Source organism: Parasteatoda tepidariorum, chromosome 1, assembly GCF_982258835.1.
Source record: "Parasteatoda tepidariorum strain Cologne lab strain chromosome 1, Ptep-v5.0, whole genome shotgun sequence".
NCBI lineage: Eukaryota > Metazoa > Arthropoda > Arachnida > Araneae > Theridiidae > Parasteatoda > Parasteatoda tepidariorum.
In genome coordinates, this window is record NC_141755.1 from 28,527,752 (window position 1) to 28,551,210 (window position 23,459).

The following is a 23,459-nucleotide window of genomic DNA, read 5'->3' on the forward strand; positions in this document are numbered from 1 at the left end:
ACAGGCCTTTATTGCCACGTATTGAGAGATTTTTCAGACTTACTTGGTATTCCGTAGTCTGCTCATGCTCGCATATGTAATTTCTACCTAATGGGTAGTTGCCACTAAACAACCTCTTTTCTCAAAAGAGTTTCTACAGAACACGAGCGATTAAATTTCACAGTTTGTAGGGTCACGCTATTGGTCGAATTGTATCATCGACGCTCGCGATTGTATCGACTGGCTGAAAAATTTTGCCTTTAAACAACTTTTTTTTTTTTTAGATTTTTTAAATTTCTATTTGATAATTTATAATTGATTTAATTACAGTCTCAAGATATATTACATTATTTTCAAACATGCTATTAAGTGCAATATTTCAAAAAAATTAATTTAAATAAAGGAAATTGCTGTTCAATAGAAAACAATAATGCAATTTACTGATTTTTAAAAAGTCACTGATGGCAGGAAAAATAATAACAGTGCTACTTAGATGCTGCGACTGTAGACGGTATTTTGTTTAGTCCTGTTTACAAATGTTATTATGTATAAATGCATACAACTAAATAAATATTTCTTAGGTATCCGACTACCTTCGGGACAAAATTTTTGAAAAATAAATATTTTTCACAACATTATTGCAATTTATATTGTATATTAATTTAAATAAACATATTTAATAGAGAAAATTTTAATATACAGGAAATTTTTTGTTTAAAGAGTACTTTTTAGATAATTTTAATGAAAATAACTCATTAACGGAAAACACTCTACACAAAAAACTATTGTACATGCAGCTATCAAACTTTTTGAGCCGTTTCGTATAACCCTCTGAAGTGTTATGAACCTCAACTTAAATGATAGCATGAAATTAAAAAAATTTATGGAATGTTAAGTATATTTTGCCATTTTTTTCACATTTTCTTCACATTATCTACTGAAAAATATCTCATAAAACAAAAAATAATACAGTTATCTGAATTCTGGAGGTCTGTTACATAACCACCAATACAAGAAACAATCTCTGAAAGTTTGAAGACAAATTTATTATAATTAGTTGAGTTATCTTGTTTTCCGTAGACAAAAAACAGCAAAATTGTCATTTTGAGAAAAACACAATTAAAGTTTATAATTACATTTTTTCTAAAAACTATGAATGTTTGTCAGTAGGAAGTTATTATATTTTATAGGGGGCACATTCCTTCACACATTTTCTTAGTTTTATTTAACGTAACGATATTTTAACGTATTATTTAGCGATATTTTAAAGTATTTAGTGAATAACATCAAAAGTCTACTACTTATAAAGCATTTAACACAGGAACAATTTTTTATTAAACAACCATCTTACTGTATTTTCACACTTTAATATATATGTCTAAATATAGTTTTTATTAATAATTAGAAGTAAAAAATATTTTTTATAATATTTATAATAGCTCAAATCTAGAATTTTCTTCTAAATGCAATTTGTTATCATAGCAAACCGGACAACATAATGAAGCTAATATCACCAGTAGGATCTCAATATCAATTATTCGATTGCCACACAGATTGTTTTTATCCAAAGGCATCAGTTCTGTATTGACATGCATAGAAATCGATAATTTTGAAGAGCTTGAAGTAATAGATTCATCTGCTTTACACAATTTTGAATAAATGGTATAATCAACTTTACTCAAATCATCGCTTTTGGTGGCATGTTGATTACCGTAATATTTACCTTTCTTAGATCGAGAAGTACGTCCTTTACCCATTTCAATAAATTCATCAAAATAAATAACAATTTTTTTTGAAAGAAATCAACAAATTTCTTCAAAACAAATCAAAATCAAGATATAGAAAGTACGCTTCAAATGTAAACAAACTATCAGAAAATATGTTAACTTTTCATGTTACCCACAAACAGTAACCACGAAACGTAAAATCTAATTAAAATATAATTCAGATTATTAGCCGTGAGTTTAAGAGCTTTTAAAAATTAAATATCTAAGAAAAATAAACACACAAATAGAAATGGAACCGAAAGTATTACCTACTACCGGCTTCATTTTTGAAATTTCCGGTAAGTTGGACAGCTGTCATCTGTTACTAAAATAGCTATAACTAAAGTTCTGCTTGACGTGCATTCAAAAACAAAACAGTTTTTAAAACTAGAAAAATTGGGCATTATTATAAAGCAATAAAATAAAAAAGTGATTTTTTGTGAAAATCCTCTTTTTTAAGGTAGTCGGATACCTTAATTACTAAAATTGTTTAAAAAAATACTATTTATAATTCGCCCAATTTTGTAATAATTTCTTTTATAGTTTAATGCTGATATTACGTGAGCATTTAGAAGAATAAAAAAAAGAAATGTTATCTATTAATTTAATGAAGATAATATAAAAAGTTGTGATCGCTTTATTATGATCACTAGTTACCCTATGGTCAAATGCTTTTTTTTCTTTTCTGGATTGACTACGATAAACGCCACAACATTTCCAATCAAGCGTTGCAAAAGCTGTTTCAATTGATGTTTGTTCTCTTGTGGTCGGATTGGTTTTCGAATCTTGCCTACATACGTGTTTCAAGACGTCACAAAATACTTTTCCTACAATAATTATAGGTTAATAATAAAGATAATATAAAAATACTTTAAATTATTATTATGTAAATACATTAAAAATGCCTGCTAGGGGAAGAAAAAAAAAGAATTCTAAAATAATTATCAAACAGCAGCGGTCGCCATAGCAACGCATGCAATGACGACGCATGCGCACTGTTTACTAATACTCTTGAACACGGTTGAAAAGTGTGATGACGTCCGAATAAAATGCGCACGCCATCAAACCGAAAACAACACCCATTTTGCCAATGGCTAATAAATCTACATCTAAAGTAAAGTAGACGCCAGCCGATACATACCATCTTCCTTTCAACACGTAGTGATGTCATTTTCTACCAATAGCGTGATAAGGCCACTTTGAATAATGTGAGTTCGATATGATACATGATGCACAAACGCCTATTGAGGGTGAACTGTCCAGTCAATATAAGTTGTTGAAGTGAGATTGAATTGTTAGACGCAATTCGATAAATTTCACAATAAAATATAGTTTCATTTTAAATCCGAATGTCAATTTTTATCACTTTATATACAGAAACTATATATAATGATACTACATAATGTTAAAATATTGTTATTTTTTTTAGTAAGGAGGGCAAACGTCAATATAATATAAATAGTTGGGCCATATGTGGCCTATGAGTGGGGGAGGAGGTTGGACAGCAAAACTTATTCGTATCTGCCAATTTTTCAATTTAAATGAAATACGTAGGAAAGGTAGCGTATCGCTCAAGTGGAAGCTAAATTTAAACATTTTTTTAATATAGTTTTGAGAAACCTTATTGATTTTTCCGAAATTATAGCAACCTTGTAGTTAGGTCATGAGTTTATTGCTTTCTTCTTCAGATATTGTCAAATGGATGACTGCAATAGACTTCTAATGTTGTCCTTGCTTTTTTTAATAGCATTTTAATAAGAATTCATATTATATACACCAAAGGTATGTCGTACAAAACACCTTAAACTTTAAAAATATATTTTGGTTATTGTTGTCATAAGTGTCTTGCAAAGTGTAATTTTATAATACAAGTTATCTGAATATAAAAAAAAAGAACGAAAATAATTACTAGTGCTACTAGATGATGTAAATACTGTTCTTTGCTTCAAAATATAAAGAGAGAAAAGTAGACATGATTCGAGAGCTTAAAAATATGCAACCATTTTCAAGACTTACTACTAAATTTACATTTAGTGAGTTTGGAGAATGGTATAACCAGATGTTTCACGCCTGATGAATCTTCAGAATGGGAGTCTATTCTTGAGCGCTCGAAAATATTGACGTTTTCACTTTCATATTTTATGAATCAAGTGAAGTGTTTGCATTTCAAAGAAATCGTTTCACTTCAGTTACTTGGAATTGATACTATTACGGAGAATAAAATAACGCTGAATATAACTTCATGTGAATTTTGAACAAAAATAACGAATTGTCACATTTCTAAGACAGGTTTGAACAATTGTTTTTTTAAAACTTTATAACAAAGAGCAAGAGGTTTTCTTTTTCTCCTTCATATCAAGCGTAGCCCTTGCAGCAAATTCAAAAACATCTCTTACACCTTCTTTTGTTTTAGCCGAGCATTCCACGTAACCATACGCTTGTATTTTTTCAGCTACCTCAAAACCTTGATCAAAACTCACTTGTTCAAAAATAGTTGCCATATCACCAGTATTATAATGTACTCCATTTCTTCTCCATTCAACTTGTTGCCAACTAAAATTATTGGGACATGTGGACAAAAATGTCTGATTTCTGGATACCATTTGTTATGGGTATTCTCCAAACTAACAAAATTATCAATGCCAAAGCAGATGAGAATGACATCGGTGTCGGGATAAGATAAAGGTCTCAATTTATCGTAATCCTCTTGACCAGCTGTGTCCCACAATGACAATTCAACCTTTTTGTTATCTACTTCGAGTTCAGAAACATAATTTTCAAAGACAGTTGGAATATACGCATCTGGGAAAAAGTCTTTACTAAATACTGACAGAAGACATGTTTTACCACATCCACCATCACCAATAGTTACAAGTTTTTTCCTGTAAACGGCATACTGCGATACAAGTTTTCGACTCATATTTTAAGCTAAATTCTGTGTGTATTCTTGAATTTTCAAAATAATTTCACGCACGAATATTGGTTTTGCTTTAATTGGAATCATAAGATACATTGCCATTAATAAATGTTTTTATTATAGCTCTCTTAGTCTAATTAAACTTCATTCAGTTATTTTTAGTCCATTTTATAGAGATGTTCGAGCCAGAGGTTAAACTTACTTATATATTTTTATCATTCAATCAATGGATCAAATTTAATTAGATACCTGTAAGCGACGTCATATGTGCGTGTCGAACTTGATAGGCTTCTGAATCGACAAATGCTACCATTTACCTACGACTTGCAGGTATCCATTTAAAAAATTAGAAAGAAAACGATAACATCGTGTTCTCACTAGTAGTTAAACTTATTTCCTCAGATAGGCGCGCACCGATTTGGTTGGAAAGCATTACCATTTTGCATCACTTTTAAAATAATAATAAAATTAAAAATAAAAAATAAAATACATCGCTTTTTAACACGGTCTAGCATTAGACTGGAAACTCTTTAGATAGTTTTCTGTGGTTGTAGAAGTTAACCGTTTCCTTTTAGCCTTGTTCGAGGGATTTGTCATTAGGGCGAAAGAACATTTTTCGGGGGAAAAATGATTATGAAGGATCGTTCACATTCGTGAGTTCAAACAAAATTCATACGAAAAAAAAGGAAAAATAAAACTATTATGGTATAATTCAATGAAAAAAAAAGTTCAGTTGAGAAACACTTTTAAAATAAGACGGAAAAAGACTTGTTTCATTTTTCGTATTGCTTGTTGAAAAATTAAAAGAAAATCAAAAACGAATCACAATGTAAAATTCCTTTTTACAGAAGAAATATATCATTCTTCTCACAATGGGATGCCTGCTAGTGACGTAGTGTGGGTATCTTGATCCCAATTGGCTGTTGAAACGTGGCATTTGTTTACGTTAGCAACTGTTCTTTCCCTTTTATTTCGAGTAAACCGAGTCCATCAAGTATCAATTTTCTCATGTGACACATTCTAAATTCTTTCACAAAGATTCTTTCTCAACGATTTCAATTATTTCACTACATATTTACACAGAGGCTTAACATAAGGACAGGCACGAAGCCATGTGGAACATAAACAAACTAATTATGAATCGAAGTTGCCATGCCTGGTACACAAAACAAAAACATATCACGGTCACAATAAAATACATAAACACCTAGTAAATATAAGTTAAGAAAAAGAAGTAGAGGAGAAAGAATTATATTTCAACTAATTCGATGTGCGATACGGCTCTGTATTAACTTATCGTTAATTAACATTCTAAATTATGTAGAGGAACATAGCTCAACTTTAATAAGCCATTTTGCTACTAAAGATTAGCATTCTCTGACGTCATAGGACACATGAGTGGGTATGGGAGTTGGTCTTCTTGAAGTGCAAGTACTCAATTAGTTAACACCGAAAAGGAAGCTTAAAATAAGTACCATCTATACCATAAAAGACCAACCATCTATCCAACTCTTCTCCGCTTGATCTGCAGTAAAAGTTAACCTTTAAATTTTGCATATACTACAATAAATACACAAATAATACAGGTCTAAAATTTAAATTCCATGAAGTATTTGAAAGTATCAAGCTTGCAATGTATTCATAAGCAAAAGTTATTCGTGAGCTAAAGTTTAGAAAGTGGAAGAAAAAAAATTCTGAAATTGCAACATTTTTAGAATCGTTTGCAAAAATTTTTGTTTTTTTCCTTAACTTAGAATTATAATTTTAAATAAATAAAATAGACTAAGTCACGTAAAACTCTGTTTAATTAAAGATTATTCAACAGCTACAATTTGAAGATTGAGACAAATTTGAATGCTAATTTTAACAATTTTCTCAGTGAATGAATTCTCTTAAGTAAAATAAACTTAATATAGAACAGGCAATTTTAAAAAAGAAGGAAAAACAAACGATAAAGTTAAATTTTAAATTAAAAAAAATTAAATCAATAAATAAAAAAAACAAATAAATAAATTCATTTTAAATTTAAAATAGCATATAAAACGAATAAAGTTTAAATAAAATGCTAAAGATTAAATTTAAATATAAATAAAGATTAATGTTAAATGAAATAATGAATATTATCTAAAAACACGCGTACAATTTTTCGTAAAAATTGTGAATGGAAATGCGTAATAAAAATTACTAATGCTATATTGGAGGGAGACTAGCCACCTGTCACGTTCAAAACTGGGCATTGCCCTGTCTTGTCCGTAATTTTTTTTTTCTTCGAAAAAAAAAAAAAAAAAAAACTCATGAATTTAACCTTGTAATAGGAGCCTTTAAAATGGTCGTTCACTTTCTTTCTAAATTTATACGCATCGCACATTTATACGAGCACAACAATTTGTTATTGTTAGGTGTGAACTTTGATAAATGATATCACCATTTAGAAATGAAAGATTCGATTTCGTTTTGGAAAATCATTACTTTCAGTTTCGCTCTGACGAACATTTGTCACTTTTATGTTCGTACTCTTAGGAGAAATATATCTGCTGGTGTAAATAAAGTAAAACTTTGTAAAACGCTTAACAATCACTGCAATGTAACTTATTACAATGTGTTGCACGCACCTTATGAAAATGAAATCTTCCCGTCTTATCTTACGGTAAGTAAACAATTTTTATTCTAAAGACAAGATGAGATGTGAGATAAACAAAAATAAATTAATTAATAAACAAAAATAAAGAAAAGGAAAGGTAAAAAAACTATAGCAATTGAGATGCTCCAAGTGGATTTTATATGTGTGATTTGTGGCTTCAACTGCTTCAGGGACTGCCTTTATATCTATCTTCAACTGCCTTTATATCTATGAACTGCTTAGAGAAATGAGGGTAGGTTCAACTGCCCCAGGCATCCTGTTTAACGGGCAGTCAGAAGACGACGATAAATTAGATATAAATTTTTTAGTCATATTGAAAAATACTGCTTTTAAAATTTTTATTTCATAAATTTTTTTTTAAAGAAAAAAATTTTGAGACTGGAAAACCTTTTGGTCTAAATTAATTAGGATTAAAAAATTTGGCGAAATGAAATAAAATGATTTCATAATTTAACATTTATTTTTAATTAAAATCATTCCCAATATTTTATTCACCATTGCGTCATAATGCTTACTCGTTTTAAAAATAGGACAAGTGAATGTTTTTTAGGTATTCATAGTATTTATAATAAATTGAGTTAATCGTTTTCCTTTTTTATGAGTTCTAATAAATATAAGATCTTTATTCCTCTTTAATCTTCGCCGCGACTTTCATACTTTATACAACAACTGAAATGATGCGTTTCGAAGAAAAAGATGACTGTCTTAAATGCTTCTAACATTAATAGTCTCATTAACTTTCACTAATTAAGAACAAAATAACAACTATGTCGGATAAAGAACAAAAAGAAAACAATAAAATAAACCCACAGATCCACTTGAGTGTTTCTTTCAAGGTTTTGGAAGAAAAGGAAAAAGGAAGAAATGCGTCTTATTGACTTACTCGTGACTGGTTAAAGTCATGCATTTATAGGTCAAACAACACCCCCCCCCCTCTACATAATAGAGATTTGTAATGCATTACATGAATGTGAAGAAAAAAGATTTGTAGAAACAATTGTTCCTAAATCATAGGAATTCAAAAATGTAGGTGTAAAGGAAGTTAAATGTATTCGAGAAATTGGTAAGTTCCATTTGCTTAGCCCTTTTTTTTCCATTTTTATTTTGAAGAGTCACTGACATTCTTTATCAACTTCTTTCTAAAATTTGCTATTTTGAATAAAATTTTAATTTCTGTAAGTCGCTAATTTTAAGAAACCTTTTTCCTTCCTAGAGATCTCATAATCAATTGATTGAAAACTGTTTCAACCGTTTCAAAGTGAGAAAAAAAAAAATAAATCCTAATGTGAAATTTTTTTTACAATAAAAAAAATTTCATATTAGGATTTTTTTTTTTCTTCCGAAAATTATACTATTTTCAGTTTTGTGTGATAAAATAAAATTCTGAAATTTTTAGTTACTATAGTTTAAAGAGAAAAGTAGTGCATAAAATAAATAAATAAATGAAAAAATAAAAGAAAAGTTCGAAAACTTCGTTTTCGAAGAAGACTTAAGGGAGTAAATGATTTCTAAGAAATTTTTTTTTGCTTGACCTAAATGAAAAAAGTTGGGACTACATTATTTTCGAACGACGTGGGGAAACTTTCGGTGGTGATACATGGTTATTATGAAAGTGATGTGCCTTACATTTTTAATTTTAAGTCTGACAAAAATTAAATTATTATTTTCTTTTACATCTATTTGATAAACGTAGTTTTTGAAATATTTTTGTAAATTTTATTTACTTCTTTTTAGTTTTGTGTCTGTAAATTATGCTTTTCTTTTTTTCCTTTCTTTTCCTGTCAGAAAGTGGGTAAAATTTCGATTGGCGATAAATTTTGCTAGTTCCATTCAGGTAGTAAGTGAATCTTATATTTTAATAAAGCTCCGATTTTAGCTATCCAGTTAATTGGAAAGCGGACGTAATTTTGATTTACAATATGTTCTATATGGTAAATAAAATGGCGATAAATTCTGTTTGAAGCTGTCAGAGAATGACTGAAGCTTACATTGGCATCAGGCATGGAGCTCTTGTTAGACGAAAAATGGACGAAATCTTGATTGCAAGATTCCACCCTAGCGAGTAAATAAAAAAGGCCGTATAATGTGCTTTTTCGTTGTAAAGTCAGAACTTTATTTCACATATTATAACTTTAACTTTCATGTAATAGAAAGATCCACGACCACGATCGCTCAGTGGTGGAGGTGGTCAGTGACAAGTCAGGATTCGAACCCCGGTGGAACCTTGAAGCCCATTCAGTGTCAGATCGATGGGTACTAGCTTGTCTGGATGTGGAGAATAAGGATAGTGGCTGCGCAATGGTTACCATCATGCCGATCAATAAAAGAGCCGAAACGTTCTTGACCCCCTTGACCAGTAACTGTTTGTTGCTGGAAACGCAAAGTGAAATGTGATTAAATTATCGCTTTTTAATTCTAAACGCAAATGAGAATAATAATAATTAACAAAATTAAAGAAAATTAAAACAGGAATTTTTTAAACAAAATTATGTTATTCTATCAACGTAATTATAACTATATAATTTAATAAATAAGTTACGTTTAATGCTCATTGTTAAAAGAAAATTAGTTCATTTAACTTTATGGTTTATATTTGAATTTAGGTTAGGTTTTATCCCCCTGTTGAATGCAGTTCATTGTGGTGTAATTAGGTAAACTTAATAGGTGGGAATTCAAACTTTATGAGTTGATAGTTACTCAAACATTTCGTCAATGTACGACAGAAGCAATTAAGGGCAGTAAGAGGTTGACTACATTTGTTTAATATAGTTTTTTATCATTTAAAACGTTTTTTCAAATCCTCTCTTTTATCAAAAAATACGAAACTTTTACTCCATAAAACATTAATTAGGCCAATACTTACCTATGGCTCTGAGACCTGGAACCTAACTCAAGCTGGTGAAAATAAAATTGCCATTTTTGAGAGAAAAGTTTTGAGGGCCATCCTTGGTGGGATAAAAATAAATAATTCCTGGAGAAGACGATATAATACTGAACTGTATAAAATCTACAGAGAGCCAGATATTGTGAAATTCATAAAAATAAATCGAATGAACTGGGCAGCTCACATTTTCAGAAGGAATGATGACTCAAATTTAAAGAAAATCCTATTACACAAATCCCTAACGAACAGGAAAAGAGGTAGACCCAGGCTGAGATGGCTGGATTTAGTTGAGACTGATTTCCTTACTCTAAAGGAGAAAAACTGGCGAACAAGTGTCAAAAGTAGAGAGAAGTGGATTCGAATTCAAAGGAAGGCACTGACCCACCCTGGGCTGTCTAACCAAATATGATGAGAGGTTGACTACACCAAAAGCCCTTAGCGTTAATTCATGTAATTTATTAACATTTATTATTGAAAGCACGCAGGACACCTGCTATTTTTTTTTAAAAATCTATATTAAAATAAAATAAAAATTTTAAAAAAATATTGCCGATTCAGTATTTCAGATAATTTTTGTTGTGTGTGCTTACCACTTCCATAACCGATATATATCTATTGTATTATATTAGATACATATCTATTGTATGTATCTAATAGGAAGTTTTTCATATTTGTTGATAAAATGCTTAACACTGGATTGCTTAAGGAAGTCATTTTGACTACGTTTTATTTCAATTAGAAAAACAATGATGTATATAATGACACAATTTCGTAGAATTTTGTACAACATATAATTTTTTTATTGTCAATATTTACTAATAACTTGTTTTATAACTGTAAATAGTATAAAAAAATATTAAAAATTAATTTTAAACAAATTTTTTTACAGATTATTTATTCTTTTACAATCCAGTCATTTTGACTGCTCTTGGGCAATATAGGTATAGATTAAGTTTCAGTCTTTCTAGTGTTAAAAACATTCAAATGGGAAAATATTATTGACGCGGTCGTTAATTTTTGTGTTAATTTAGTTTAGTCAAAGTTGAAGCCGTGTAACTGAAGTTATATCAAAAAATAATAGTAAAACTATCAATTTTCGTCACTCACGTCAGAAGTTTTGCAGCCATGTTCTCTAATCTTTTCAGTCTTTCATAATAACATAGTATTTAAGTGGCTAACAATAATTGAAGTAAACATTGATTAATACAACATGAATGTACTTATTTTTGTACTTTAAAATTTGATCCGTTTTGATTTTGTACTTGCTTTTTTTATGAGAACCAATAGACAAAATTAAGTAATTAATTTAAGGACTTGAACTTGTCCACACTTAGATAAATAATATAACTTTCTTTTTTTATAAAAAAATTGAAGAAAAAAATATCCCCAAATCAGTTCATATAAGATTCAAAATGAAGATGAAATTTTAATAAAAAGAAAATATCTAAGTTCAAAATGACACTTAGTAAATTATTTTGGAAAGTTTATAAAAAATTTCATCATTACCCCCTCTTCATGGGCGAAAATTTGAAATTCTCCTTTTCATTTCAAGTATTTAGGTCAATTGTTGGAAAATCTTCTAGAACTTTTGAATTCTTAATTTCTGCCCTTTAAGTTCACGTGTAACGGATATATATATAATATATGTGTGTATATATATACACAGAAAATTAAGAAAAGCATGTTAAAGAAGTCTGACCTACTTAATAATCTAAAGGAAAAAAAATTCGAATTTTTTTTAAGTTTATCGAATTTTCTATTGTAAGATAATTTGTTGGAATAGCAATTCTCTTTACTAAGTTACAAATTAAAAATATATGGTATATATTTTTGTTTTGTTTTTTGTAGGTGTAATTGATAAAAAAAAAACATTTATTATCTCCGTTCACGATAAAATGTTTTGATGTGGAATAAAAAATGATGGTTTTAACATTAATTTTTTTTTTTCGTTTAATGAATACTTTTCAAAACGCTTAACTAATCTTTAAATCTCTAAATTCTTTAAAGGAAAACAAATGAAGCAATTTATTTCTCTATAAATTGCTACAGTAATATTATTTAAATATTTATGGCATGTTTTTTTTTCCATTTTTTTTAGCCTAAAATTTGCGAAAAGCAAAAAGGGTTATTGTAAATTATTACTTATTTTTAGATTCTACTTCAATGACGTAAAACGTTTATCTTCTTTTTCTTGCAGCGATATCAATGAAATTTGAGATATTGGTGCTATGCAGTACAGTGAGGGCAAAACTTCTTATAAACAAATCAAATTAGCATGCTATTTTATTCTAAAAAAATATTCCAAAATCCATTAAAAACACCTTATAAATAAAGAAGGGTTTGAAATTTAAAAAAAAAATAATTCGTTTCATTACGCATCGAAAAAACGCACTTTCGTTACTAAAATTGTAGGGAGCGCTCTCTTTTGTGATGTTTTTAACGAACATGGCGAGTGTCTATTTTGATGATCAACCCAGTTCTGCCAGCTCGGATAGGTACGTCATATCCTATGTCTTACCGGCAATTTTTTTTCATTTACAAGAAACGGTTTTTTAAGAAAACATGGCCATGAGTTCACTATAGAAAACATATTCATTACTCAATACCCCCATTGCTACACTGACCTCCGTAATTTCCTTGAACGTGATTGGTTAAAATTGGAGGAGCGTTTTACGTATGGTAGTTGTGTGTGCATAATTAATATTGTATACAATTTGTAAGATGAAAATAATGTAAGTAATGTGTATTGCAATAGTATCGGTTCCATGAAATATATTGAGATACTCATCCAGCTGTTGCCGGAAGTCGTTTAATATTTATTTTCTTTATCAGCTTCATAATATTTTGATTAACATCGTCCGCAAAACAAAGACTTGCATGTTTTAAAAATATATTTTCGCTTCATAGCTCTTTTTATTTCAAGTTATTCTTTGTTACGATGTTTATGTTTAACATCTCTAACATTAAATCTCATTCGTTTCTTTAAATTTCATTTAATCATCGTAATAATATGAGCAATAATAATTATTGGCCACGTGGTTATTATTATTTTCACAAAATTATATTGTTTTCTTATTATTGATGTCTGTAAAAACAGTACATTCTGATGGATAAAGAAGAATTTTTCAACGTTAATTTTTCTATTTTATTTAATCGCCATTCAAGGTAGAAATGGACATTGTTTTGCTTGTTATATTTATGTTTTTACCAGATTTGTCTGTTATATTGTTATGAAAATATTTTAAAATGATTTCAGTCAACTGTAATAAAACCTACAGCTCAAAAAAATAAGAACGGAGATATATTTTACTACTGATTTATTCAAATATATAATCTAGCATTAGATTCATAGAATTATAAATTCATATTTTCATCATGTTAACTTTTAATCAAAGAGGTTTTCTAATTTATATTGTGTTAACTGTTATCTAAATATATTTCCCAAGTATATACATTTTTATTTCTGTTATTAATATTATTGTTTAAAGGTAATCAAGAATGTAACTCCTGAATTTAATGTGGTAAATTCAAAAAAAAAAAAAAAAAAATAAGTAAATAAAATAAATAAATAATTATTTACATTTACTGAATTGTAACTTTTTATAACAAAGTGAAATTCTTGAATACATGATAAAATTAGAATTCCTCAGTTTATTATTTATTCAATATTAAATTCCATTAACCACATATGTTTACTTAAATTTACTCTTATTTCTTCTTTTTGGAGTAAAACTTCTTTTATTGCTGATTGTACTTCTAAAAATAATTAATAGTTTTTTTTTTTAAACATTTGAATAGAAATAAAACAGTGAGAAAGGTTCTTGTTCATAGAACCGTAAGTTATAAGAAAATGGGTGACATTTTCTCTAATTTGTATTAATTTTTAGAATTGAAATTTTTTTTTGAACAACTAAAACCGATTGCATATGTCACATAGTGTGTTACATCTGTGGCACCTAATTTTTATTTTTTAAAAGTTTTTTTAATGTATGAAATATAATAAAAATTAGAGTGAATGTAAATGATTCCAAAAGTTATTTCAACAATAATTATTAGAACTGCTTGATTTTTTCTTTAAAAGCTGGGTTTTATGCTTTTAGAATATGCAAATATATATGCAAAATATATTTGCAAATACAAATATGACTAAAATATGCATATTTTAAAATATGAAAAAATTCACTATTATTATGTCTCTTTTATACCTTTGTTTATACTTTATTCACATTGTTTTGTATTAAACAATATATTTTTCAAATTATAATTTTTAAATGATGATACAATTTAATTACAGTGGCAGTGGTGATGAGCTGAATTTTGAAGATGTGTCTGCGGACAACGAAGTACAGTCTTCACCCAGATCTCCTGGTTGCTCCCCCCTCGCTTCTCCTCATCGAAAGAAAAGGGAGCGAACCTGGTCATCTTCAAAATCTGCCACCCGAGAACCTGTTCTCAGAACAAGGCAAAGAACAATTTATACGGCTGGAAGACCACCTTGGTATGACACTCATGGACAGCTTGTTGAACCTTTTGTAATAGGTTTGTATTTTTTTTCTCTCTTCATTTGTGTATGATCAGGGTTCTGTCCAAGCCAAATTTTTTACCGTTTAGCGGTACCTTCACAAATTCAACTTTAGGAAAAATGGTAGTTTCACAAAATAGTTTTTCTTAAATTTTTTTTTGTTGCCTATAAGAAACGATAAATTCATATTTTTACCATATTTTTGTGTTGATTTTTTAATATAATTTTTAATTTTCGCAAAGTATGTCTAGGTAAATAGGTACCTCTCAGAAAAACCTAGACAGACCCCTGATGATGTAAGAAGTGTGAATTTTCTTTGATTTCTTTCTGTTTTGTTTGTAGGAAGAAATGTTCATTTTATTTGGTAAAATTTTTTTATATTTTAGCTAATATGATGCAGGGGTCTGTCTAGGTTTTTCTGAGAGGTACCTATTTTGTGAAAATTTAGATATAATTTTGCGAAAATTAAAAATTATATTAAAAAATCAACACAGAAATATGGATTTATTGTTTCTTACGGGATACAAAAATATAATTTTAAGAAAAAGTATTTTGTGAAACTACTGTTTTTCCTAAAGTTGACTTTGTGAAGGTCGCTAAACGGTAGTAAATTTGGCTTAGACAGATCACTGTAATAAGTGTTTTTGTTTCATGTAATTTATTTTTTGTTTGATCTTGTCCATACTGGTAACCTATTATTTCATGCATTCATGTTTTAATTTTGATTTTATTTCGTTGAAATTAAAAATACATTATCATTAAATCGTGAACTCATTAATTGTTATTAAAATTTGTTTTAGAAATTTTATGAACTGCATTTATGTTAACAAGTTTTTTCTGCTTTGGATTGATTTAATGACTGTGTCTTACTACTTTTAAAGGGAAAACTTTCTTGTTAGAGTTGTTTAGAGTTGAAAACTTTCTATTTGTTTTATTAGGACTTATCCCGTGCTCTTTTCATAAAATTATACTTATAACTGTTATAACTTTTTGTGTCAAAAAAATCCAAAATTACAAATAGTGTTTATTAATATCCTTATGTATTGAAATTTTCCTTTATTATAATTATCTAGAGTTTATTATATATTATTATTTTTTTTTAGTTTGTCTGCTTTTTTAAAAAGTAGTTTGGTATACTGTTCCAAAACATGTCTGGATTTTTGTCCAGATATTTTTCTTTGGCGTACTATGAAATTTGGGTTTCAAAAGCTGAATCTACTTAAATGTTGTTTGCAGTTAAAACTTTAAATAAAACATTGAATCTTAGCTCATTAATACAATTAGTTATCTTTACTTTCATGGGAAAGTTTTATTTAAAGATTATGAAAGAAATCCATAATTTGTTGTGGTTTTCTCTTTTATATCAAAGCTTTATGTTTTACAAAATAATGAATAATAAATATTGCATGTTCGTAAATGTAAGATGGAGGGTATATTTTTACAACTTCAGGGAAGTTACTGTTTTCTAAGGTTGCATCTCTTATTGTTATGGATCAAATAATGCATATTTTGAAATTAATAAAGTTTTATTAAAAGGTTTATGAACTATTAGCATAAAATTTTTAAAAATTGTAGAATTTCTTGGTAAGTGTTTTCTAGTATTTATGTGCGATAATTCTGGATTTCTATTGGAGGTTTAGCACTTTAACAAAAATTTTTTGGGTGAGCTTTGTATCAATCTCATTGTATTGTTCTAAAGTAGATGATCATTTAAGATGCATAAGCAAGCAAAATTGAAAAAATTACTTTGATTTTTTTTAGGTAATTCTTTAAAGTATTTCCGATATTCCCCCATTCAGAATTTGAGATGAAAGTTTTAGTTTTTATTTATGTTTTATTCATGTGCATATTACAGTTGAACCTGTTTGTCTGAAACCTCTTTATCTCAAAATTGTTAAAATTCTTTACATTTCCTATCTAAAATCAATGTATTTTCTATGTCTATCTCTAAATTTTTTTGTTCAAAACTTGTTTCTTGAATTTCTAATAATCGAGCACAAATGCCCAAACAAGGAAGGAAGGTTGGACGTCAAAAATCTTTAAAAAGATTATTTTCAGTGTTAAAGATATGTTTAAAAAAATAAATTACTTAGATATATGTGGTATAATTATTTTACAGAAATGGCTATATTTTTCTACTAAAAACAATTAAAGCACTTTTAATCAAATTTTTTAATTAAATTAAATTTTTAAAATTAGCCTGTATAACTCGAAACCTCTTTATCTCAAATTTTTTGTCTGAGATTCATGATAAAGAGGTCCGACTGTATTATCAAATCAAATAATTTGTACTGATAAATTAATATATTTTTCTTTGAATTTTAGCTAATGTCTTGATTGCAAATAATTTTTATCATAATAAATATATTAAAGCTCATTATATTTATTTGTAGGTATTTGTGGAGGCAGCGCTTCAGGTAAAACCACAGTTGCACGTAAAGTTATAGAAGCTTTAGATGTACCCTGGGTTACGCTTCTCAGTATGGATTCATTTTATAAAGTGAGATGCATTTAATATTGTGATATTTAAAACATTAACTTGCACTATAACTTCTTTTTTTTATCAACTGTTTAAAATAACCAGATTAGCTTAATATGATATTTTTTAAAAAATGAGTTAAAGCAATTTTTTTTGTACTTTCCTTTCTTAATGATAAAAATCTGTATAATAGTCTTAAGTGTAATGTGTTTTTCTTCTTTCTTTTAGTTTTACTTCCTGTATGAATTTGCGAACATAAATAAATTAAATGGTATATCTAATGTTATAAGTAACAAATTACTTTAACTTATTAGATTCAAATTTTATTTTCTTCTTTTAGTTTTACTTCCTGTATGAATTTGCGAAAATAAATAAATTAAATAGTATCTAATGTTATAAGTAACAAATTACTTTAACTTATTAGATTTGAATTTTATTTTCTTCTTTTACTTTTACTTTCTGTATGAATTTTTCATAAATAAATAAATTAAATAGTATCTAATGTTATAGGTAACAAATTATTTTAACTTATTAGTTTTGAATTTTATTTTATTTTAGTTTTACTTCCTGTATGACTGTTCAAAAATAAATGAATTAAATGGTATCTAATGTTATAGGTAACAAATTACTTTAACTTATTAGATTTGAATTTTATTTTATTTTAGTTTTACTTCCTGTATGAATTTGCAAAAATAAATAAATTAAATGGCATCTAATGCTATAAGCAAAAAATTACTTTAACTTATTAGATTGAATTTTATTTAATGCAATTTTTAACAAAATCATTCGCTGTATATTTTTTATTGTTTTTTCCTTCAATACTTTTAAATTCTGCTGTTTGTGAAATTTTATACATAGTATTTTTTCTGTACATTTTATTCTGAGTATTTTTGATTAATAATTTGTTGTTAATTGTTTTCAATATTCAAATGTTTCTTTTATCGTGTGCATGTTTTTTTTAATTTTATTTCAAATATTTTACATATTTTATTTTGAAAAAAAAAGAAATGGAGCTATGTTATCTTTTTTAAATAATTGTCCATTTCAAAAATTTATCAATAGTATTTGAACATTATTTTCAATCACTTAAAAAAATTACCTTTTGAGCAAACAAGCTCTAATGCTGATGGATTTTTCTATAGTTTTATGCTATAATGATTCAGTTTTGTGATGCTGACTTTATTATTGTAAAAGCAGCAGGGTTATAAGACATTATATTAGCATATGAAATATTAGTGTATATTTGTTTGATCATCTAACTTTAAAATTAAAGATTTAGCATGGTTTGTAAGTTTAGAAAAGTTTTAGTAACTTCCAATATTTCCTTGTTTTCATTGTAAATTTAATTTTAAAAATATCAAGCAGTTTTCGGTCATCTATTAAAGATAGATTTAGCGTATTGAAGGATCATTGACATTGAATGAGGATAGATATTTCATTACTTTTCTTAATTCAAAGACAGTTTTTATTTGTTCTCCTTTACATGCAAATCCACAAATTTTTAACTCTTAACCTTCAATAGCTCCTCAATTTCACACCCGCACATTTTGTTCATAGGGTGTATATAAATGAGCATATGAATGACATTTGTCATTCGTATGCTTTCAAAACTTGAGAATATTTAGTATAATTGTTCAGAGCTGAGTTTTTATTGAGTTTAAACCTATGCTATAAAAATTTGATTTTACAAAACAGTGATAATGATTTTATAAAAAGATAGTTTTAGCATGTTTTGATATTGAAATGATTCAGTTTTCGCAGATTTTATTTTAAAAAGCAAATGATTTTATCAGTGGTTATCACTGTACTAAAAAAAAATTTCTGTCGCTGTAGCTATACTTAAAATAACTTGAATGCAAGTATTGCCAACTTTACACCAATACATATTTTTTAGTTATTAAACTTGCTAAAATGAAAATTAGAATTTAAAAAATATTTTAGGCATTAAAAATTTGTATTTTCTAATATATTATTATATCTAAATAATATTCAGTATTTAGAACTATTTTATACTTGGAAGAAAAAAAGAAAAAAAAAACCTGTAGAACTATAGTATATAAACTATCAGTTGTTAACTTTTAAATTTTTTATGAGCTTATGATGAGAATCTGATTAAATGTTTCAAGAAAATTATTTGCAACATTGGAAGAAAGTTTACAAAGAATTTATTTAAAATAAATATTCTAAGTTTTAAGTTTAATACAAACAATCTATTTATTATTATTTCTTCACAGCATAACATTATGTGATATAACAATTATTTTGTTTACAAAAGTGTAATTGGTGTTGGAAAAAAACCCTTCAAAAAGTTATTTGGTAAATAAAATTATTTCCAAATGTTTTGCTCATTTTGCATATATGAAAATTAGGCAAAATGAATAAAATTTAATGTCAATTTTGATGATAAAATTAAATGTCATTTTTTTTAATAATGTTATTTCAGTCTAAGATGTATCTGAAATGAATTAGTAAAGTCCTTAAATTCTCCTGCTAATGGATAGGAAAAGGAAAATTAATCAAAGTATTAATCATTTAAAGAATAGTGCAGAACTTTACTGAAAAAATTTAACGCAAAGAAACTGGGTGAAAAAAGACTATATTTAGCATTAACATTAATATTTAACACAATAAAAATATTATGAATGAGCCCTGCTTTTAATGTTCTGATTTGTTAATTATACTTCTACTTCATTTAAATAACACCATTATCATCCCAAAATGAAAAAAAGCTTAAAATAAATGAAAATTCTTGAGTCTTCTCTTGTTTTCTTAGGTCCTATTCTCAGGGAAAATTCTTAATTGACAATACTAGCTTTAAGGGTTTTAATGTCTTGCTCAGCTGACTGGTTTTTTTTATAATTTTTAAAAAATTTTTCATGCTGATTTAGAAAAGGAAAAAAAAACACTGCACTGAAGCATTTTGTTTAAATTTTCTGTCTAGTGTTCTAAGTAATCTAACTCAAAATTAAGATAGTGTATACTTTCTGCTGCATCGAAATGAAGCTAATCTTGAATACAGCATAAAAACGCATAAAAATAGAGACACAATAGTTTCAGATCGATAACTAGAACCTCTGTATCAAAACACAAAATGACAAGAGAAAATAATAAGCAAAATTTCTTGATTTTTTTTTAATTTATTGGTTTCTTTTTCGATTGGTTGTAACAGCCCATTGTGGGCCAGAGCCTTCCCTAGAGCCTTCCTCCAAATGTTTCTTACCACTATTTATCCTGCAACGTATTTGTCTCATACTTATCATTTTGTGATTAGCACTTAGGAAGATTCTTGTTTTCAAAATTGTTATTATAGTCTGTCCATTTTTGTGTCTTTATTTGGGCTTGATTCGCATTGGTTTTCTTTATTCACCTATCCATTGATTGAAAAAAATTTGAACGATTTTTAAGGCTAACTATGACTTGTATATTACCTATCAACCTGTGTATGGTTTCTGAGTAAAATATTTTTAAAATTGTAACATCTCTTATTTTCAGTTGTTTAAAAAATTGTTTTATTCACCATGACAAATCAATGATTCAAATATATATTAATAAAATTTATTATTTAGACAGTTATGTTTTTAAGTCTATGCAAAGTAGCACAATTTTTAGAAAATTCTTTTTACTTTAATCATAATTTTATTACCATTTTGTAAACTCTTTTTTTTTTCTTCCAACAATCATTCAATTTTTCTGCTATGTACTTCCCTTTTTATTATTAGTTTGACTAACTAACTTTATTTATTAAAATTTTTGTCTTTAAACTTGTTTTATAGTACTGCACCCATGTCAATAAACTTTATTAATGACTATACTTATTTGATATTCAATCAAATCTCTTCATAAATGAATAAAAAATAAATGGATAAAAAGCATGCTCAACTCAGTGTTTTGATTTAGCTTTATAAATTTTTAGAAACATCTTCTTTTTTTCAAATGGTGCATTTAATTATGAATGTTATTTCAGGTTTTAGATGAAGAAAAACATAAATTAGCCAAACAAAATAATTATAATTTTGATCACCCTGATGCTTTTGATTTCGATCTTCTGATTGAAACTGTAAGGAAGTTAAAAGAAGGAAAAAGCGTAGATGTTCCTATCTATAATTTTGTGTCACATTCCAGAGAGAAAAGAATGGTATTTATGAAATTAATCTTTTTATTCTTAAAAATTTATACATTAAGTTTTTTTTAAAAACAGTTATTAACCTTTTTTCCTCTATTTCTTGTTAATATTTCAAATGTTAAATCTTATTGGAAGTATTGTCTAACTTTTGCTTTATTTATTAAGTATTCATAAGTTGTTTCTTATAATAATGTTTCTGTACTTTAAATTTTTATGTTGATATTTAATTACTCGTGCATTCATTTAAAAATATCTAAAAAGTATTTAACACAGACAGCGAACATAATTAAATGCATTTAAAAGTTTATTATAAATTTGATATCTATGTTTTCTGAACTCTCTTAAGTATATGTTTCCATAAATTGTCCTGATTTTTTTTTTAAAGCAATGTCCTGATTTTTTCTTCAATCCACTACAAAGCCTAAAAGTGGTAGACGGGAGAAGTGGGTTAGTGTAAAAAGAAGATGAAATTATTTGAAATCGAAATTATCAGAAATTTCCAGATGATTAAAAAAATAAGGGATATTGGAATAATCATGAATTCATTAACAATTTTTAGGGTATAGAATAAATCCCAGTTACAATAGATATGTTAGTAAAAAAAGGTACTGGTGCACTCTGCAAACTAATATGTCAATTAAAATCAAACAGCATAAAATTATCTAATATATTTATAAAATGTATTGTAGAAATATCCTAGCATGCTTATCTACTTTATATAATTCTGTAAATTAGTGTATTTAGTTGGTTTTCCACCATTAAATTAATCAGACTTTAAGTTGGCATTATTTAATATTAAATATTTAGTTGATTTTTTATGTATAACTGTGTTACATTATCTAATTAAGGTTTTCTTTATTTATGTTTCAGAAAACAATGTATGGTGCTAATGTTATCATATTTGAAGGAATACTTATTTTTGCCAACAAACAACTAGTCGAAGTAAGATATTTCATTTATATTTATTTTCTGCAACATTTGTTTGTTGAAAAAGAAAAAAAAACATCTGTGAACTGTTTTAAATGTTTGATACGTTAAATTTTGTCTATTACATTTATTACAGTTCATAAAACCATTGAATACTAAAAATTAAACAAAATATCAGCAATTTTAAAAGATATGTATGTTATATTTGACATTTATTCAATAAATATTATATTCAATGAAAAAAGAATTATGCAGAAAAATATTTGATATAGATAAATATAAATTCCTTATGATCTTTTAAAATATATTTTGTAATTGCCATTTCAGTGAGAAAATATTACTAAGGCAAATACAGAATACAATTCCTTTTGTATCATTAATTTTCTTTTGCTAGATTATAACTAATTTAATAAGAAATAAACTGTTAATAATGAAAATAGAATCTTTTAATTGTCAGTGTGATGAAAGTATAAAAGGTAAAAAAGGTATGTGTATGCAATTTATGAGAGTAGTAAATATTTCTTAAGTATAATAGTAATAAAATTATTGTTCTTAAAAATCGCTTGAGAAATAGTTTTGTTGCTATCTCTACTTTTTTTCTTGTTTGCATTGAATTTCTTTTCTTTATTTATACTGAATAATTAGCAATGTTTCTCAGAATTGTTTAAGCTAAAAACACGGAAAATTTCTTGTTGAATATAGAATTAGTTGATGTTATTTTAGTTATAATTGATTCTTATTTATTAATTTAGTGTTATTAGCATAAAAAATGGATGGAATGAAATTTAAGAAATCCATTGTGTTTATAGATGATGGACATGAAAGTGTTTATAGAAACTGATTCAGATATTCGTTTGGCGAGACGGCTGCAACGTGACATCATGGAAAGAGGTCGAGACTTGGAAGGTGTATTAAAACAATATGAGAAATTTGTAAAACCAGCCTTTGATTATTACATCGCACCTACAGTTGTTCACGCTGATCTCATTGTTCCTAGAGGTAATAACTCATCAAAAGGAATGTTATTTTTGAGTTGGGAAAAATGTTGCAGAAAACAATGTAATGTGCATAAATGAAAATAGTTTCATGCAGATATGTTTCAGTACTGTAAGTGAGAGGTTTCATCAAAAGGGGGATATGGAAGTCTCAAATTACAGAAGATTAACTTTAGATTCCAAATAGTAGATAGTTACAAAATCACAGAAATTCTAATAAATTACA

The 23,459-nt window shown here is 27.2% G+C and overlaps 2 protein-coding genes across 6 annotated transcripts in view; one reads left to right on the forward strand and one right to left on the reverse strand.

Moving 5' to 3' along the window:
• Window positions 1-3,468: 3,468 nt before the first annotated feature.
• LOC107442249 (ras-like GTP-binding protein RHO) lies at window positions 3,469-4,748 on the reverse strand. Its single transcript, XM_043041614.3, is given in 2 exon segments — window positions 3,469-4,279; window positions 4,282-4,748. Coding segments are annotated over 2 exon segments (603 nt in total). The 5' UTR covers window positions 4,666-4,748; the 3' UTR covers window positions 3,469-4,060.
• Window positions 4,749-7,180: 2,432 nt separating this feature from the next.
• The window catches only part of l(2)k01209 (uridine-cytidine kinase-like lethal (2) k01209), a 31,021-nt gene continuing 14,742 nt past the window's right edge, over window positions 7,181-23,459 (forward strand). The window contains exons 1-6 of one of the 5 annotated variants that reach the window (XM_016055775.4): window positions 7,181-7,309; window positions 14,482-14,726; window positions 17,103-17,209; window positions 21,153-21,323; window positions 22,182-22,253; window positions 23,048-23,237. In XM_016055775.4, the coding sequence (XP_015911261.1) occupies window positions 7,260-7,309; window positions 14,482-14,726; window positions 17,103-17,209; window positions 21,153-21,323; window positions 22,182-22,253; window positions 23,048-23,237 (835 nt within the window). In that variant the 5' untranslated portion in view covers window positions 7,181-7,259. Of the gene's footprint in view, window positions 7,310-8,131; window positions 8,367-12,394; window positions 13,353-14,481; window positions 14,727-17,102; window positions 17,210-21,152; window positions 21,324-22,181; window positions 22,254-23,047; window positions 23,238-23,459 lie in introns of those variants that run through there. The other 4 variants (XM_016055776.4, XM_016055773.5, XM_016055777.5 and 1 more) reach the window with 4 other exon arrangements.